The sequence below is a fragment of the Hemitrygon akajei genome, chromosome 21 (assembly GCF_048418815.1).
Source record: "Hemitrygon akajei chromosome 21, sHemAka1.3, whole genome shotgun sequence".
Classification (NCBI taxonomy): Eukaryota; Metazoa; Chordata; class Chondrichthyes; order Myliobatiformes; family Dasyatidae; genus Hemitrygon; species Hemitrygon akajei.
Window position 1 is genome coordinate 42,242,412 of NC_133144.1, and position 18,412 is coordinate 42,260,823.

The 18,412-nt window shown below is 45.8% G+C and overlaps 1 protein-coding gene across 1 annotated transcript in view; it reads left to right on the top strand.

Annotated features, from left to right (window-relative positions):
• Positions 1 to 1,226: 1,226 nt before the first annotated feature.
• Positions 1,227 to 18,412, top strand: part of LOC140714255 (wings apart-like protein homolog) — a 182,146-nt gene continuing 164,960 nt past the window's right edge. The window contains exons 1-2 of the mRNA XM_073025311.1: positions 1,227 to 1,343; positions 5,635 to 6,164. Coding sequence (XP_072881412.1) covers positions 5,657 to 6,164 — 508 coding nt within the window. The 5' untranslated portion in view covers positions 1,227 to 1,343; positions 5,635 to 5,656. The remainder of the gene's footprint in view (positions 1,344 to 5,634; positions 6,165 to 18,412) is intronic.

Genomic DNA, 18,412 nt, shown 5'->3' on the forward strand with positions numbered 1-18,412 from the left:
ATAAGTCACTTTGCAACCATCCTGTACCTTCCAGACTTCAGTTCACACTGTAAAAATGCCAGGCTTACAGGTGGTTCAAAAGCTCAGTTCCAAAAGGGGAGTTACAGGGTATTGATTGCAGAGATCATTTTCCTGAAAAAGTGTGGTTAATGGAGCAGTTAGTAGTTTTGTTTGCTTCCAGAAAGTCGTCACGGGGCTTCACCAGCGCTATCTTAAACTAGAAGTTCTTCAATGCAACTGTACTTCTGTGTGTGACAACAAACTCCACAATGACTTTGACTGGTCTCCCACCCGAGAGAGGTGAAAACAATTACAAAAAACACCAGGGATACTCAGGGGGTCAGGCAGCATCTGTGGAGGGCATGATCCTGGATCTGGACTGAAAGGTAGAGTGGAGGTGGCCGATACAAAGAGATGAGGGGTAGGTGCCTCAAGAGCTGGTGGGTGAAAGGTGGATGCTGGTGAGGGGAAAGGTGGGGGAGTTGATAGGCAGATGGGAAGGACCATGGGAAATAAATAGTCGACATTTTAAATTGAGACTCTTCACCGGTACTGGGGCCATGGATCTGGATCTGGAGATTAGCCTTTAGAGACACCAATATTTATGCAGTTATATGCACATTGTGGGCTCTGTCTGTATAACAACTTCCCTGTAGGGTACTTGTGAACAATCCCACAAGTGTAACTAACACGTGCTAAGTGTCTCTAACGGCACCAACTCTCCACGTGATCCATCTACTTCCGGACTACAATTCCCAGGGTGTTCCTGTTTTTCATGTGACTCCCTTACGGCTGCACTACAACTCCCGGAAGACATTGCGAGAGCGGCCCGGAGGCGGATACCAACCACGTGCAAACTGCTGCTCTGCCATTGGTGAAAATGTCTGACGGCTTTATCCCGTGAGGGCAAGAGCGGAATCGGAAATATATTCTTCTCGAGTTAGCCTACAGCTTCCAGCAGCCTTTGCGCGGTCAGTCGCAACAATTTATTAATTTTTGTTACTTTTACTGTTCACTGATCTCCTGCTAGTGCAGAGCTTGTCCGTTATGGTTTTGCTATGTCGATCTTTCAAATGCATGCACTACAAGTCCCGGGAAGCAGCGCGGTCCGTTGCGCGGCATTTTGCGATAGGCAGGAAGGGATTGGCTCCACGACGCGGAGCTTTCAACCAATTGGCGCGGCTCTTAGAGCCTGGTGGCGTGGGGTGAGTAAAGGCGTCGTGGATTGGGGCGGCTGTGGTCAGGTGACCGGGCGGTTATGGCGGTGAGGTGTTTTTTCTGTTAGGCCCGAACGGAGCAGTGAGGCCCCGGGCCGGCGTTTCATACAGAGCCGGGGGACGGCGGTGAGTGGTGGCCTGGGCGCCGGGCTTAAGGGCAGCGACCGGCTGGTGGCGGTGGCTGGGGGGAGCAGACTGTCGGAGGACTGGCTTGGTGGGGGCGAAGAGGTGACGGGAGGTCGGGCGGCTCCGGGCCCCAATCTCCGGCCGCCGGAGCCTCGGCTACAGCGTTGCCGTACTCAGAGGCAGGGGTAGACCCGTCTATGGATCTAATCCACTATCCGGCCGCAGTAAAACCCGGGTGGGCGCGTTATCCCTCTTTTCCCCCACCCCCACACCACACCGGACAGGAGAGGTGAGGGTCCCGGCCTCTCTTCGCCCAGAGACCCGGTGATACCCTGTCTCCGTCCCTCTGCACTGCCGCCTACTCCCCCGTTCCCTGATGCCTTTGTATTGGACCGAGTCTGTACTTTGTGTTACGAAGATGCTCCCCGGCTCTTTCCTTACTCCCCTCTGAAGCTTTTGCGTGAGTTTTATTGTTGCTTTGCCCACGCACGTAATTGCTCTTGACGGGAGGATTATGAGCCGGGGGTAGGGACGTTCAAAAGTGGAAACAAGTGTCTTTTGCACAAGAAGACCACTGTCAGTCCCTTCCAGCCGCAGGCTGGGGAATCCAGTGAAACTTCCTGTGCTGAGATCAGTCGTAGTTTCCAGTTGAAGGGTCTCAGTTTGGAAGTCCAGTTTCCACCACAGATGCTGCCAGTTCCACCAGCAGTCTGTTTTCTTCAGTCTCCTCACATTTGGCACAGGGGTCGGCAGGTGTGATTTATAGGTGACTGACTAAACAGCAGGTGAAGTTCAGGGGCCAAAGTTGCCAATTATGGTATAAACATGATGAGTTTTGTTTTAATATTTACCTGGTCATTGGGAGAAAATATACTTGCTTTTGACGAAACTTGGAAGTAGTATTCAGGGGAAGCAAAGTTCTTTGTGCCTTTGGAGTCTGCCAAAATATAGCTGTGGGAATTCTTCTTTGCCCTTGCGGTGATTCCAGTTTTGGCGTAATACATGATTTGGCGGTAGCTACGTTCTGATGCTGTTAATGTGCTGGTGTAATTTTCTAAGTTATATTTACAAATAGTGCCACTGTGGGTTAAACTATATGATGTGTATGTCAGGATCATTACGGTTAGTCACTCATTGCTTTTGACTCGGTGGTAAGGGACCCATGTTCTTGTCTTACTGGAGCATCAGGGATGTGGAATCATTGTAGTGACTGCAATCCGAGGAGCCAGTGAGAATGGCAGCATTGATTGGAGGTGCCTCAGTCATACTCTGTCTTGTGTTGAGGGAGTCTAGCTTATAGGTGTTAAAGGGCAAGCTAAAGGTCAACAACTTGGCATTCTAAATTCACATCTCGAACAGTAAGTAGCCCAGTTATTGTTTAGAAGACTCAGGAGCAGCGCGTTCGGGTTCTCATGGTCTTCAGTGTTAAACAAACGCAAAACTACTGAGCCCTGCTATCTTCCTCACCGTGTACTTGTGCTGCTGGCTGGATCTTCCTCGCCTCGCCGTGTACGTGTGCTGCTGGCTGGATCTTCCTCGCCTCGCCGTGTACGTGTGCTGCTGGCTGGATCTTCCTCGCCTCGCCGTGTACGTGTGCTGCTGGCTGGATCTTCCTCGCCTCGCCGTGTACGTGTGCTGCTGGCTGGATCTTCCTTGCCTCGCCGTGTACGTGTGCTGCTGGCTGGATCTTCCTGGCCGTGTACGTGTGCTGCTGGCTGGATCTTCCTGGCCGTGTACGTGTGCTGCTGGCTGGATCTTCCTGGCCGTGTACGTGTGCTGCTGGCTGGATCTTCCTGGCCGTGTACGTGTGCTGCTGGCTGGATCTTCCTGGCCGTGTACGTGTGCTGCTGGCTGGATCTTCCTGGCCGTGTACGTGTGCTGCTGGCTGGATCTTCCTGGCCGTGTACGTGTGCTGCTGGCTGGATCTTCCTCGCCGTGTACGTGTGCTGCTGGCTGGATCTTCCTTGTCTCGCCGTGTACGTGTGCTGCTGACTGGATCTTCCTTGCCTCGCCGTGTACTTGTGCTGCTGACTGGATCTTCCTTGCCTCGCCGTGTACGTGTGCTGCTGGCTGGATCTTCCTTGCCTCGCCGTGTACGTGTGCTGCTGGCTGGATCTTCCTCGCCTCGCCGTGTACGTGTACTGCTGGCTGGATCTTCCTCGCCTCGCCGTGTACGTGTGCTGCTGGCTGGATCTTCCTCGCCTCGCCGTGTACGTGTGCTGCTGGCTGGATCTTCCTCGCCTCGCCGTGTACGTGTGCTGCTGGCTGGATCTTCCTCGCCTCGCCGTGTACGTGTACTGCTGGCTGGATCTTCCTCGCCTCGCCGTGTACGTGTGCTGCTGGCTGGATCTTCCTCGCCTCGCCGTGTACGTGTGCTGCTGGCTGGATCTTCCTCGCCTCGCCGTGTACGTGTGCTGCTGGCTGGATCTTCCTCGCCTCGCCGTGTACGTGTGCTGCTGGGATCTTCCTCGCCTCGCCGTGTACGTGTGCTGCTGGCTGGATCTTCCTCGCCTCGCCGTGTACGTGTGCTGCTGGCTGGATCTTCCTCGCCTCGCCGTGTACGTGTGCTGCTGGCTGGATCTTCCTCGCCTCGCCGTGTACGTGTGCTGCTGGCTGGATCTTCCTCGCCTCGCCGTGTACGTGTGCTGCTGGCTGGATCTTCCTCGCCTCGCCGTGTACGTGTGCTGCTGGCTGGATCTTCCTCGCCTCGCCGTGTACGTGTGCTGCTGGCTGGATCTTCCTCGCCTCGCCGTGTACGTGTGCTGCTGGCTGGATCTTCCTCGCCTCGCCGTGTACGTGTGCTGCTGGCTGGATCTTCCTCGCCTCGCCGTGTACGTGTGCTGCTGGCTGGATCTTCCTCGCCTCGCCGTGTACGTGTGCTGCTGGCTGGATCTTCCTCGCCTCGCCGTGTACGTGTGCTGCTGGCTGGATCTTCCTCGCCTCGCCGTGTACGTGTGCTGCTGGCTGGATCTTCCTCGCCTCGCCGTGTACGTGTGCTGCTGGCTGGATCTTCCTCGCCTCGCCGTGTACGTGTGCTGCTGGCTGGATCTTCCTCGCCTCGCCGTGTACGTGTGCTGCTGGCTGGATCTTCCTCGCCTCGCCGTGTACGTGTGCTGCTGGCTGGATCTTCCTCGCCTCGCCGTGTACGTGTGCTGCTGGCTGGATCTTCCTCGCCTCGCCGTGTACGTGTGCTGCTGGCTGGATCTTCCTCGCCTCGCCGTGTACGTGTGCTGCTGGCTGGATCTTCCTCGCCTCGCCGTGTACGTGTGCTGCTGGCTGGATCTTCCTCGCCTCGCCGTGTACGTGTGCTGCTGGCTGGATCTTCCTCGCCTCGCCGTGTACGTGTGCTGCTGGCTGGATCTTCCTCGCCTCGCCGTGTACGTGTGCTGCTGGCTGGATCTTCCTCGCCTCGCCGTGTACGTGTGCTGCTGGCTGGATCTTCCTCGCCTCGCCGTGTACGTGTGCTGCTGGCTGGATCTTCCTCGCCTCGCTGTGTACGTGTGCTGCTGGCTGGATCTTCCTCGCCTCGCCGTGTACGTGTGCTGCTGGCTGGATCTTCCTCGCCTCGCCGTGTACGTGTGCTGCTGGCTGGATCTTCCTCGCCTCGCCGTGTACGTGTGCTGCTGGCTGGATCTTCCTCGCCTCGCCGTGTACGTGTGCTGCTGGCCTGATCTTGGAGTATCTTGTGTAATTGGAGTCTAAAATTTGCGGTGTGTAGAATGGCAGGTTTATTGGATGTTTGCAAAAAAGAGCAATGATATAAAGCCGAAGTGATAGTATGAAGTTTTCTTTTGTGATTTTGCCATATTGAGGATCGCTTTGTTCTCTGAACTCATTTTTTACTCTCTACGTTGGGCTGTTACTTATCAGTGTAATATTTGTGGCATTGTGAACATCATGTGAAGACAGCCCTGCTTCTCTTATAATTCCAGTTTGTTAAGTAATAACTTTCTGTGCCTTGCCTTCAAGTCCACTGGCAAGCTGTAAAGATCCACCAGTCCGAGTTCAGTTATTTTCAGTCGATGTCCTCTCTCCAGTCCCAGCAACACTTCTGTGGGTGAAATAGAAAGGGTGCAGTGGGGTTCCAGATTTGTTTGACTTTCGGGCTGGAGGAGAGTAGAATAAATGTTTCATTCAACCATTTGCCTTCGTTCACCTGATTGTCATTTGAACTTAAAGGGGAAACATCACAAGCATGAGCAGTCACCTGAGATGGGCGTGTGCCTGCGCGAGCCTGGCAGTGAAGGACAGATGAAGCAGCCTCCTGATTTCTCTTTGTATTCTGTTACAGGGAATATGAAAGAAGTGCCAACATGACATCAAGATATGGGAAAACCTACAGTAAGAAGGGGAGCACTGGCAATTCGAAATTTGACGAGGTGTTCTCCGGTAAGCGAGCGAAAATCAGCACGAAATGGGGCGAGACCACCTTTAAGGCTCAGTTGGGCCAGAAGAGACCGAATGTGAAAGCAGAGCCAGTGGAACAGCCCAAGCGGCAGAGGGTTGAAGACCACTTGCCAGAGGACCCATTTGGGTTTGACAGTGACGATGATTCTCTCCCGGTGTCATCGCGGAATCCGGCTCCGGCCAAGGTGCCGCAGCCTGTGGAGTCTCTGAAGCGATCCGATGCGGACGGAGTGACCTCCCTGCTGGAGGTGAACAGTCGGATGATCCGGCCTGCTGGCGGCGAGGCTCTCGTGTGCAGCAGCAGGTTTGCGTCCTTGGCTGATACAGTCCAGGAGAACAGTTTGGGTCGGAGCTTCGATTTGTGTCCGGAGACCAAAGAAGTCCACGTCTCTGGCAACAGGTTGAACTCACTAGGTGAGTCCAGGTTTCCCTGGTCTAGAGACGAGGCAGAATATGAAGGGGTAACTGTGAGAAAGAGGGGTGCTGATTTAATTGTACAGGTTAGTGGGGTGAAACATGGTGACCTGTTCAGACCAGCATTGGGTGACGTAACTCAGAAGCTAAGGGCGAAGATGAAGGGAGAGAGGAACTTGGAGGGTGTACCACTGACCACTAACTGTGGCCCCAGTATGGGGAGGTGTAGGAGGTAGTTTACCACACGGGCAGCGTTACTGACCAATAATGGGCCCCAGCATGAGTTGGCAAGTGATGAGAGGTGGGGTTTTTTTAGGCAAGTCCACTATCTGCCCATCTGTGTAATAGATGATCCTGAGAGTGGAATATGCAACATGACAAATGTGTCTTCATCAAAAGTGGACGTGGTATGAAATTTTATTGGAGGTGAGAGGACAAAGATAACAGTTGGGATCTGTCATTTATCATTAGATCTGCAATTTCAGAGCCTTCGGCATATGCTATAAAACTGGGAGGTGAATACTGCAAGAGTTCACTCTGATGCTATGTGCTATTTCTTAGAGGATTGCTGTCCGAAAGAGATGATTTCCCACTCCTTTGTATTAACCACACTGACATGGCAGCACTTCACCAGTTCATTGGGTCAGAGTTTGGATATGGAGTTTGTCTGGAGTTGGCCCACTGGTGCTGGGAGAGCATTTGGCCATGGCCCCCACAGGGCTCAGGGCTGAATTAGCAATTGAGTTGAAGCACATTCGGTCAGTTAAATCAATTAATTAAAACTTTTTATTCTGGTAGTTTATTATCAGTACACCCATTTCACCGTGCACTGCCCTGAGATTCATTATCTTGCGGGCATTCACAGTAGATACAAAGCGACACAGTAGAATCGATGAGCAATCGCACACGACAAACAACCAATGCAAAAAGATGACAAACTGCAAATACAAGAAAATGAAAATAGTAAAGTAAATTTATTATCAAAATATGTACATGTTACTATATGCAGCCCTGAGATTCATTTGCTTGTGGGCAAACTCAATAAATTCATAATAGAATGGTTATTAATGAAAGCTCAAAGCAGCTGGGCATTCAAACAGTGTTCAAAAGACAACGGACTGTGCAAGTACTAAATTAAGAATGATAGTAAATAAGCGATAAATGTGGAGAATATGAAATGAAGAGTCCTTGAAAGTGAGTCTACAGGTTGTATGAACCTTCCAGTGATGGAATAAGTGGATTTGAGTGAAGTTATCCCTTTGGTTCAAGAGCCTGATGGTTGGGATGTAATAATTGGTCCTGAACCTGGTGGTGTGAGTTCTGAGGCTCCTGTACCGCCACCTTGATGGTAGTAGCGGGAAGGGAGGATAACCTGGGTGGTGGGAGGCCTGATGATGGATGTTGCTTTCCTATGACAACTCTCTGTGTAGATGTGTTCAATGTGGGGAGGGCTTTACCCATGATGGACTAGGCCGTATCCACTACATTTTGTAGGATTTTCTGTTTAAGTATATTAGTGTTTATGTATCAGGCTGTGATGTAGCCAGTCATTATACTCTCCACCACACATCTATGTAAGTTTATCAGAGTTTTAGGTGTCATGACGAATCTTTGCAAGCTCCTAAGGAAGTAGAGGTACTGATGTGCTTTCTTAGTAATTGTATTCAGAACAGATCTCTGAAATGATAACACCGAGGAAGTTAAAGTTGCTGATGCTGTCGTCCTCTGATCCTCAGATGAGGACTGACTCCTGAACCTCTGGTTTCCTCCTCCTCAAGTGAATAATCAGCTCCTTGATCTTGCTGACATTGAGTGAGAGGTTATTGTGGCACCACTCAGCCAGATTTCTGATCATCTTCCTATCTGCTGAATTGTCACCACCTTTGATTCAGCCAATGACAGTTATTATTGTCAGCAAACTTAAATGGGATATTGGAGCTGTGCTTAGCCACACAGTCATAAATGTAAAGTGAGTAGAGCAGTGTGCTAAGCAAAAAGCCTTGTGCACCAGTGCTGAGTGATATTGTGAAGATGTTATTGTAAATCCCAACTGACTGGAGTCTGCAAGTGAAGAAATTGTGGTTCCAATTGCGTAATGATGTATTGAGGGCAAGGTCTTGAAGCTCAATAATTAGTTTTGAGGGGGTGATGGTATTGAATGCCAAGCTGTAGTCGATGAGTATCCCGATGTATGCATCTTTGCTGTCCAAATGTTCCAGGGTTGTGTGAAGAGCTAATGAGATGGTATCTGCTGTTGGCCTCATTGTGCCAGTAGGCATATTGGAGCAGATCCAAGTCGCTTGTCAGGCAGGAGTTAATGTGTTTCATCATCTCAACCTCTCAAAATACGATCACAATGGATGTTACTTTTACTGAACGATAGACATTGAGGCAGGTTACCATGTTCTTAGGCACTGGTATAAGTGAAGTGTATTGAAGCAACTGCCAAAGCGAGAGGTTCAAGATTTTAGTGAACACTCCAGCCAGTTAATCAGCATAGGTCCTTAGGACTTGGCCAGGTACCCCGCCTGGGCCGGATGCTTTTTGTGGTTTCAAACTCCTGAGGGATACTTGTGGGTGAGCCTTGGAGTGAGATCACAGGATCATCAGGGGTTGCAGGAGTTTGTGATGGTTCCTCCATGTTTTGATGGTCAAAGTCAATATAATAGCAAAAACATGAATTGTAGAATTTTAAAGAGTGAGTCCATGTATTGTGGAATCATTTAACAATTGTTGTGAGTGAATTTATCCTCTGGCGATAATAACTGTTCCTGAACCTAGTGCTGTGGGACTTGAGGCTCTTGTACCTCTTTCCAGATGGCAGAAGCAAGAAGTGAGCATGGCTTTTGGTGGGGAGGGCTTTACCTGTGATGGACTGGCTTCTATCCATTACTTTTTGTAAGTTTTTCTGTTCAAGAGCATTGGTGTTCCGATGTCAGGCTGTGATGCAACCAGTCATTATACTCTCCACCGTGCATCTACAGAAGTTCGTCAAAGTTTTGGATGATGCCGAATCTGTGCAAACTTCTAAGAAAGTAGAGGTGATGCACTGCTCTTTTTGGAATGCTGCCATGGAAGAGCCAGATTGTCATAAAAACCCATCTGGTTCATTAGTGTCCTTCAGGGAAGGAGTCTGGTGACCTTGGTGATGCACAGACTGTCCAGCAGCAATGTACTGGATTCTTGATTGATGTTTGTAGTGTCACTCAGTTGCAAATAAACCAGTAATGCCATTGAGACAGGACAGATTGCCTGGTGTTGTCACACAAAGCAATGCTGCTAAATCCTATCAACACTTGGAAATGTGGCTCAATTAGGAGTGCGGTCCAACAGATGAGTTGCATAACAACCTGGCAAAGTCACTCAGCATTTTCTGTTGCCCTCCCATTGGCTTGTTGGGCTTACTAAAGATGGTGCAGTGATCTGCAGCGAGGATTGACGCGTGTGAGGCCATTGGTCACAGACCTATCAAGTTTCAATGTATCATGTTAAACAGGGCTAGGGAAACTACGTTGAGTGCTATCACTAGCCAGTGAGAAACAGTACGGTTCAATCCGCATATTCATTTGGAGAGACCAAATGCAGGTTGAGTGATTTGCAGATGAATCTGCCTCTAATGCCATTGTAGGAGTGACCAGTGAGGAATGAAGTATTGTCTGTGTGCTGTTGAAAGACATGGCAGTACTGTTGTTACTTGCTCTGCCAAACTCATCCTGTCCTGGTTCCCCTAATCCAGTCCCTTTGCCAGAGTTACAATATGGGGCCAGTCGTTTAAAATAGAGGAGTGTTAGCATTTCTTTCAATCGTATCTGCTGCACATCTGTGCTTGGCTCTCTTCCAATTCAAACACGGGTAGGGTTCCTTGTCTGGCATCCCAACAGCTTCCTTAATTAGAGGATTGCCCTTTCGAGGATTTCCCCACCTGACAGATCTCCCCCTCTCTGCATTTCAAAGACTTCCAGGTCAACTGTGTCTTCACCAATCACTCCTCTTTCCTCAACACCTCCCATGCATCAGCAGGATATGCAATTTGCTCTTCTCCCTTTCAAGGTTTTGGAACCTGAGCAATCGTTCCAGTGATTCAGCTGCTCCAGCTCAGTTGCAGAGACTGAGTGCAGGTTGGGTAATTGCTTTTCAGAATGCCTCTGAGTTTCATCTCAGGTCCAGGGTATCCCAACCTGTTGTAATCCTGTGGATCCCTGGTTGGGAACCTGCTCTAGTTCAATTCTCTGTCCATTTCCACTCTCTGCTATCGGCTGGTTAAATCATTCTTGGGTATTCAAATGTAAGCTGGAGCAATCACATCTCATCTTCTGTGTAGATATGTTGAAGCCCTGGAACTTAATATTGAAAGGAATCCTTTCAAGTTATTGCATTTTCTCTTTGTACAGCTGATGTGCTGAAACTCTCTTGCAGTTTATGCTTTTCTGCATCCTATCTGACACATCTCCCTCGGTTCTCTCTACCTTTTCCTCTCTCTGCAGCTTGCTTATTTTCTCACATTCCCATTGTATTGAAAGATCCAACGCCCAAAATGTTGACTTGTATTCCTCTCCCAAGTGATGCTGCATCTCTTACTGAGTCACTTGCAGCATTTTGTCTCGGTTGGGCGCTCAGCATAGTTGTCTCTCCAGAAACAGCAACCATGATAAGTAGCATTGATCACAAGCTATCCCTTCACCAACGTCCCATCACATTCAGTTTTAAATGGTGGTGATAATTAAGCTTAACTGGAGTAGTAGGCTCTACTAAGGTATGTGTCTTGACGATGTAATTACTGAAAGCAGAGCCAAAGCATTAGCTTCTGATGTGACAGAAGCCAGTCCTTGGGTAAATCAATTCACTGCAAGTGAAATGGAATGCTTGATATAACAAAGGGATCCCAAGAGCATTGAGCTTAAGGGATGTCTGCCCAGAACTAGCCTACCTCCAGCCAAATTGTTTAGGTGCAATATGAGCATTAAGGCAGTTGTGGAAGATTCCTGCCACCTGTGCTATTTACAAATGCCTCGTTGTCATTCATCAACGAGGTTGTCAACAATGCTATCGAGCTGTCATTAGGGCTTCCTGCTTATTGCTACGATTGCTTCAGGTTAATTAATCTTAATCATTCACTACCTCTGTCATTGGTGTGAACAAGCTACGGTATGTACCATCTGCGAAGTGCAGCTCTCTATGATGACTTTCTACAGTACTGCCCAGAACTGTTGTGTCTACTATATGGGAAGTCAAAAGTAGCCCACACAGATGAATAGTACCCATGATCTTCCTCCAATTTGTGCCGCATATTGACTTCTCCATTTCTTGTGACTAAATTTTGAAACTTGCTTCCACGGTGTGGATGAGGAACATCTGGTAATACTGCTGAGGGGCAAATAGGTGAAACAGGGAGGAATAAAACAAGCAGATGTGGAATGTAACTTAGACCATTACATTGAATAGTTTGTTGCTGTAAGTTCCATGTTCTTTTTCTGCTGGCTAACAAATTTCTTAATTGACTCTTATAATTTGCTAGTTTTATTTGCTGTCTTCCAGATATAAAGTAATTTTCTCTACCATCAAACCCTTTCACTAACTTCAAAGAATCTACCATGTTATCTTTCAATGCATGGTGTCTGAGTTATTCAGAAGAAGAGCACTCTAACCTTCCAGCAGCACCTTCAGCTTGCAGTCATTTGTATGCAAGTGTTTATTAAATGTCATGAGGGCTTCTGCTTCTATAATCCTTTTGAATAGTAAGCTCCAGACACTTGCCAGTCTCTGGGTTTAAAATAAACTCTTCCTTTGCATCTTTCTATACTCACCGGCCACATTATCACGTCCCTCCTGTACCTGATAAAGTGGCTACTGAGTGTATGTTCGTGGTCTTCTGCTGCTGTAGCCCATCCACTTCAAGATTTGACATGTTGTGCGTTCAGAGGTGTTGTTCAGCACTTCACTGTTATAAAACATGATAATTTGAATTACAGTCAGCTTGGGCCTATTTGACCGTTCTATTCTGACCTCTGTCATTAACAAGCTGTTCTCACCCACAAAACTGCCACTCACTTGATGTTTATTTGTTTTTTACACCTTTCTCTGTAAACTCTAGAGACTGTTGTGCATGAAAATCCCAGGGAATCAACAGTTTGAGATATTCAAACCACCCCAACAATCATTCCATAGTCAAAGTCATTTAAATCACATTTCTTCCCTATTTTTGATGTCTGGTCTGAACACCAACTGAACCTCTTGACTGTGTCTGCATGCTTTAATGCATTGAGTTGCTGCCACGTGATTGTCTGATTAGATACTTGCATTAACAATCAGATGTTAATGTGTACCTAATAAAGTGGCCACTGAATATGTAAATTAAATTTTAAATCCATGCCCCTGACTTCTGATTCTTCCAAGGCATTTGGGGCTTCCCAATTTATTTTCCTCTCTGCCTTTCATAATTTTACATACCAGATTGGCTTTCCTCAGTCTCTGTTCCAAATAAACTTTTGACATTGCAGCTTTTTCCTCAGAGCTGGCTGCGTTATTTGTATGTCACTTTCCTTTAGTTTAATAACACCTTTCCTAAAACGTGGTGTCCAGGAGTGGATATGCATTATTCCAGCTGCAAGCTTGCTCGAGCTGTGTACAATCCCAGCATTACTCTGTTCTTTACTTAACTAATGAAGCAAAGCTCTGAGTTCCTTTACTGCATGCTGTGCTGTGTTCCCCATTATGGTCATACAGTTCAAAGGACTCTCTCATCTCTCGTTTTATTTCATTTGCTTAAGTACATAATATCTCACTTGGGTATTAAAATAAATAATTTGCAACCTTTCTGCCCAAATGACCAGACCATTTATATCCTTCTGTGATCCAAAGCCAATCATGAAGCCATTTTCTTAGTATTATCTGCAAGCTTATTTATCTTGTCTACTAGATTGAGACCTAAATCATGAATAAGCAAGAACCTCATCTTGTCTATTTTTCCTTGTGATAATTCTATTCTCAGACATGATCCCATGTTTCTCTGTTGTTTGTTTTTGGGAGATTAGACGAAATTTTTACAGGAGATCTTTGGGGTTCTCCTTTCTTGCAAAAGAGTACTATAATGGAAGCCATGTGGTTTGGACCCAACACATGATAACATGTAATACCAGTTCTCTGCTTGTGTTATAGTTTTAACAACCATAGTTGGCTGCAGTTCTTTGACTCAGTGTGTGCTATTGAAGCTAAAATCATGGTCATCTCCAAAATGCAATTTCCAAGGGTCATGTAATAAAAATGGTTTATTTTCTGTAGTTCTAGAATTTAGTACATAATTAAATATTATTTCAAAATGCAGTTTTGCCCTGGAGAGATGTTCTTCTCTCTAATCTTCAAGAGGAAAGCACTTTTAAATGAAGATCATGCCATATTAAATGTGATTTATGTACCATTCTAGCACTTGGTTGTACAGTTTTAGTTGCATTGGACTGTTTTTTAACTTCAAGGATGGCAGAACACGTTGCACTTACACTGCTGGTAGGTAGTGCTTTCAAACCATATTGTTTTAAACCACAGCTAACTTTCTGCGGTGAGCCCTTGTGGACCTGCTTGTAATTTTTGCAAATCAAGTTCTGTTAATAGAACATAAACTAAGTGACCACTTTAGCAGTTACACCTGTATAGCTGCTGGTTAATGCAAATATTTAATCAGCCAATCATGTAGTTAATGCAAATATTTAATCAACCAATGCATAAAAGCATGAGGACATGGTCACAATGTTCAATTGTTGTTGAGACCAAGCATCAGAATTTGGAAGAAATGGGTTGAATGACCTTGACCATGGAATTATTGTTGGTGCTGGACTGGGTGGTTTGCATATCTCAGATACTGGTGATCTTTTGGGATTTTGACACACAAGTCTCTATAGAGTTTACAGAGAATGGTGCCATAACAAAAAAAAAAGTGAGTGGCAGGTCTGTGGGTTTTTACCTTGTTAATGAGAGAGATCAGAGAAGAATGGCCAGACTCATTCAAGCGAAGGGTCTAGGCCCGAGACATTGACTGTACTTTTTCCAAAAATACTGTCTGGCCTGCTGAGTTCCTCCAGCATTTTGTGTGTGTTGCATGGATTTCCAGCATCTACAGGTTCTCTTGTTTGTGATGATGTCTGCTACTTTTCAATGCACTGACATATCAAACTCAGTGCATTGCAAAGTTTTAATTTGTACTGTACATTTAGAGTTGATTGTTCTGGATGTGCCTAAGTCCTGATTTGTGACTGGCCTCTCTGGTGTTTCCCATTGGGCTTTTGTCATGAGTTGGATGTTTAGAGGTGAACTCAGTAGACGGCATTTGCAGTGTTTAACATTGAGTGATCACCCAACTAATGTTGGGACCTTTTTGATATAAAGGACTAGGATTCTAGGATGATTCGTTCTGTCAATCTTCCGTACTGATTTGGGTAAACCAGAGGATTTAGTAGACCAGTTGTGATTTTCATTGCTCAGGTAGGAATTGTAATTCACAACTAGAAAGAATGTAGTATTATGCAATTGGGTTATCAGAAGTAGGTAACCCATTTGAGTAAATGAACGTAATGGGGGACTTGTGATTTCATTTCTGCACTCAGTGTTTGAAGCTGATGATTTTGAGATTTACTATTTGGGCAGCCAAGTCTGAATGCAGAATGCCCTGATAACTTGGCAATATCTTGAGCTGCAGATTTTCTTAAAAACAAAAAAGAAATTGCATAAGTTGAGAATATAATAAAATAGGCAAAAAAATAATTAACTAGTCAGGCATCTGCAGAGAAGTGGGGGAAGGTAATGTTTCAGTTTGGCAATCTCTCATCGGAGCTGAATTGTTTGCTGTTTCTCTTCTACCCATTTTACCTGACCTCAGTTTGTTCAGTGTTTGGTGTGTTTTTTTTTTACTGTTTTGTTCATACATTATGGTTAGGATACTGAGAAGAGCAGCAAAAATTAATTCGACTGCAAACTGAGTGACTCATGAAGAAACGTATGGACATTTGTCACTGTAGAGAAAACAAAGTCGCCCCATTCCCTCTGAGTAGTAAATGACTCGCTCAATTCTGGAAGCACCATTAGTTTATGTTGATCAAGTTAAAAGTAAATGTATTTTCTGGAGAATTCCTCATTTGCTGCTGTATTCTTGCTTAACTTGAAAGAGTTCTGTTGGACAACTGAGCCTTGAGTTTTTATTGCCATTAGTTTACAGGCAGGCTTTTTAACTTGCTGATTAAAGCTCACCAATTGGATGCCTCTTGTAAGCTGATGATGCTGTGTAACATCTATTTACATTTTGGTTGGAATTATAATATTGGATAAAATTGATTTAGTGTGACAGAACAGTGACATAAAACGCAAACTGTGTAGCAGCATTGTTTGACATCCTGGGGATTCATTTGTAATGTGCAGCTATAACTATTAATCCCCTGATCTTCATCTTGCCTCCTTTAATCAGATGTTTTTCTTACATAGTATATGTGAGTTAATGCCCATATGTTGAGTAGAACAGGATCTTAAAGCTCCCATGCTCTATAGAGAGCTTATGAAATCACTGCAGGAAGCAGTTTTGGTTTCTCTCTGCAACAATGAGCAAAAGAACCTAAATAAAGGAAGTGAAACAAACCAAGCCAGTTCCTGTTCCTTTTCACCCACCACATGAGCAAATAGACCTAAGCTTATTTACCCATTGGTTTGTCTATCCCTTCACTCGCCTATCCAGTCTAGTCTTTAATGTGTTGAATACTACTCCTAAGAGTCCACTGTCAGATCATTAAAGTTTCCTGTGTTCTGTATTATCCCTCCATTTAATGTGGTCCCATGTTCTTAATTCCATTGGTTTGTTCTGCGTGCTTTTTATAGTACCATACTTTCATAGTGAAGTGTATTTGGAATGTACTGTTGACATGCAACTATTTTGTGGACATGTCTCACACCAGCAGGAAGCAATAATAGACAACCTTAGTTGGTGACTGAGGTATTAAAAATTGGCCAGAATTTGCGACTCTGCTCTGCAGAAATATGGAGCTGAGGAGTTTCAGATTTATTTATTTGTGTTGAAATGCAGTGCGGAATAGGCCATTCTGGATCTTTCAGCCATGCTGCCCAGCAAGCTTCAGTTTAAACCTAGCCTAATCACAGGACAATTTTTTCCTCCCTTTGGGAGGAAACTGAAGCACTCAGAAAAAACCTACGCATTCCACAGACTCCTTGTAGATGAATTAGGACTTTGTTTCTAACCAGTGTTACTACTAGGTGAAATCTGGACACCTAAACATGTTAAATATTAAAATCCATCAGTCCGGGAATTCTGTTCATCCCCTCTCCTCTCCTCAACTTCATTGAAGTAATATTCTCAGCCGTGGACACAGTCTTGCTTTGTGTTGGAAGTAATGGGAAATGAGAGGATACCGAGTTATGATGGATATGGAGAACTTATTAAGTGGGGGAGTAACGGAGATTAGTGCTTTGAAGGAGAATGTATGAGGACGCTGGTCGGGATTTGAATAATTTTATGGGTACTGCAAGCACTAAAGTTAAAACAGTAACAGGGCAGCAGATAGCACAACGCTATTATGGCACCAGTGATGCAGGTTCAGTTCCATTGCTGTCTATAAGAAGTTTGTATGTTATCTTCATGACTGCGTAGGTTTCCCCAGGTACTTTGGTTCCCCTCTTCCCCCCCCCCCCCCCTAATTTTCCAAGGATATACGGGTTGGGCAGTGCAAACTTCTTGGGCTGGAAAGGCTTGTTAATATCCTGTCTGTGAATAAAATTAAAATTTTAAACGACTAAAAAGAACCAATAAGAAAAGCTCTTGATGTTCTTGCATATGTAGATCAAAGAAGAGCAGGCAGGGGCCTTGGCCAGAGAAAGGGGTGGAGGGTAGGGTTGCTGAGCCTGTCTCAGACAAGAGGGACTTGAGAGTGATAATGAGCGGGAATCAAAAGAGCAGCAGCCTGCATAAGGAAGTCGACTGTGAGCTGCAGTGCAAACAGCAGGACAGACTCCAAATTTAATTAACTCCAGAAAGCTGGCCTTTTCGTTTTATTGTTTATCCCAATGTAAAATTGTTGGTGAATGAGTTTTAAAGTGCCATTCTCCCACACTAGCTGGTCAGAATCTTGAAATTTACTTTGCCGAGGATATTGGTGATTATAACAATATATACAGACATTAATAGTGTGGTCTTCAGCTCAGTATTTGGATCTAGTCTGTGCTGAACAGATCAGGATGATGGGATCTAAGTTGTAAATCTGTTCTATATTTGTGAACTTATCCAGTAATATGAGTTACTCGTCCAAATTACAATGTTAGTTGTTCTGCTATTTAACAATGAGACTGAGTTTTTTTAAAGAAATGCACCAATGTTCAAATGAAGCTGTCATTTTCTCTTCCCAGTGTTATGCCTTTTAGTTGTGCAGCGTAAGTCATCAGTCACAGCCAGACTGCTGTCATGTGGTTCACAGATACTACTTTGAGGCTTGCAAGTTCCAATGGGCGTGGATTTTGTACCATCACTAGACACTTCAACCAGTACTCTTGTGTTTGAACTCCTCTATAGTGCTGTGCTTTGGTTGACTTTATTCATGTACTTTATTCTCCATGAGCCACATGAAGAAAGTCTGCCTTTCTTCAGTAGAAAAGCTTTGGGGAGCTATAGCAGACTCGTCTTTCTCCCCAGTCTCATCCAACAAGGGAACAACAGCAGCTTGCCTCCCCCCACCCAACTCATCCACGATATTACTGTGTTTGCATTCAATGTGAGTCCTCGTGGTTTCTTATTTCTGCTTCCTGTGACCTTTTGTACATGACTCACACTCTACTACATACTTCCGATTGTCCCCCTAATTCCTGACAAGAACATTGTGTCAGCTGCTGACTGTCCAGAGACTTCCGGATCACTGGGCGTGGGATGTAGGGAATGGCCCTGTTCTCTCCTTCCCCATCTAAACGTGCTGTCTCTAATCCAGTCTGAGGTTGAAATGTAGATTCAGATTTATTTATCCCTTGTACAATGAAGCGCATGGTGAAATGTGTCGTTTGCATTAATAACCAACATGACTTAAGGATGTGTTTGGGGCAGCCTGCAGGTGTCATCACACTTTCCTTTGTCAACATAGCATGCCCACAGTGTTCAGCTAGACAACACAAGCAGCAGCAACAACAAAATAACAGTAAAGCATGCCCTTTTCCCACCCACCCACCTGCGCACAGACCAGCTTCCCAACACCAGGACAGATCACCACCATCAGTCT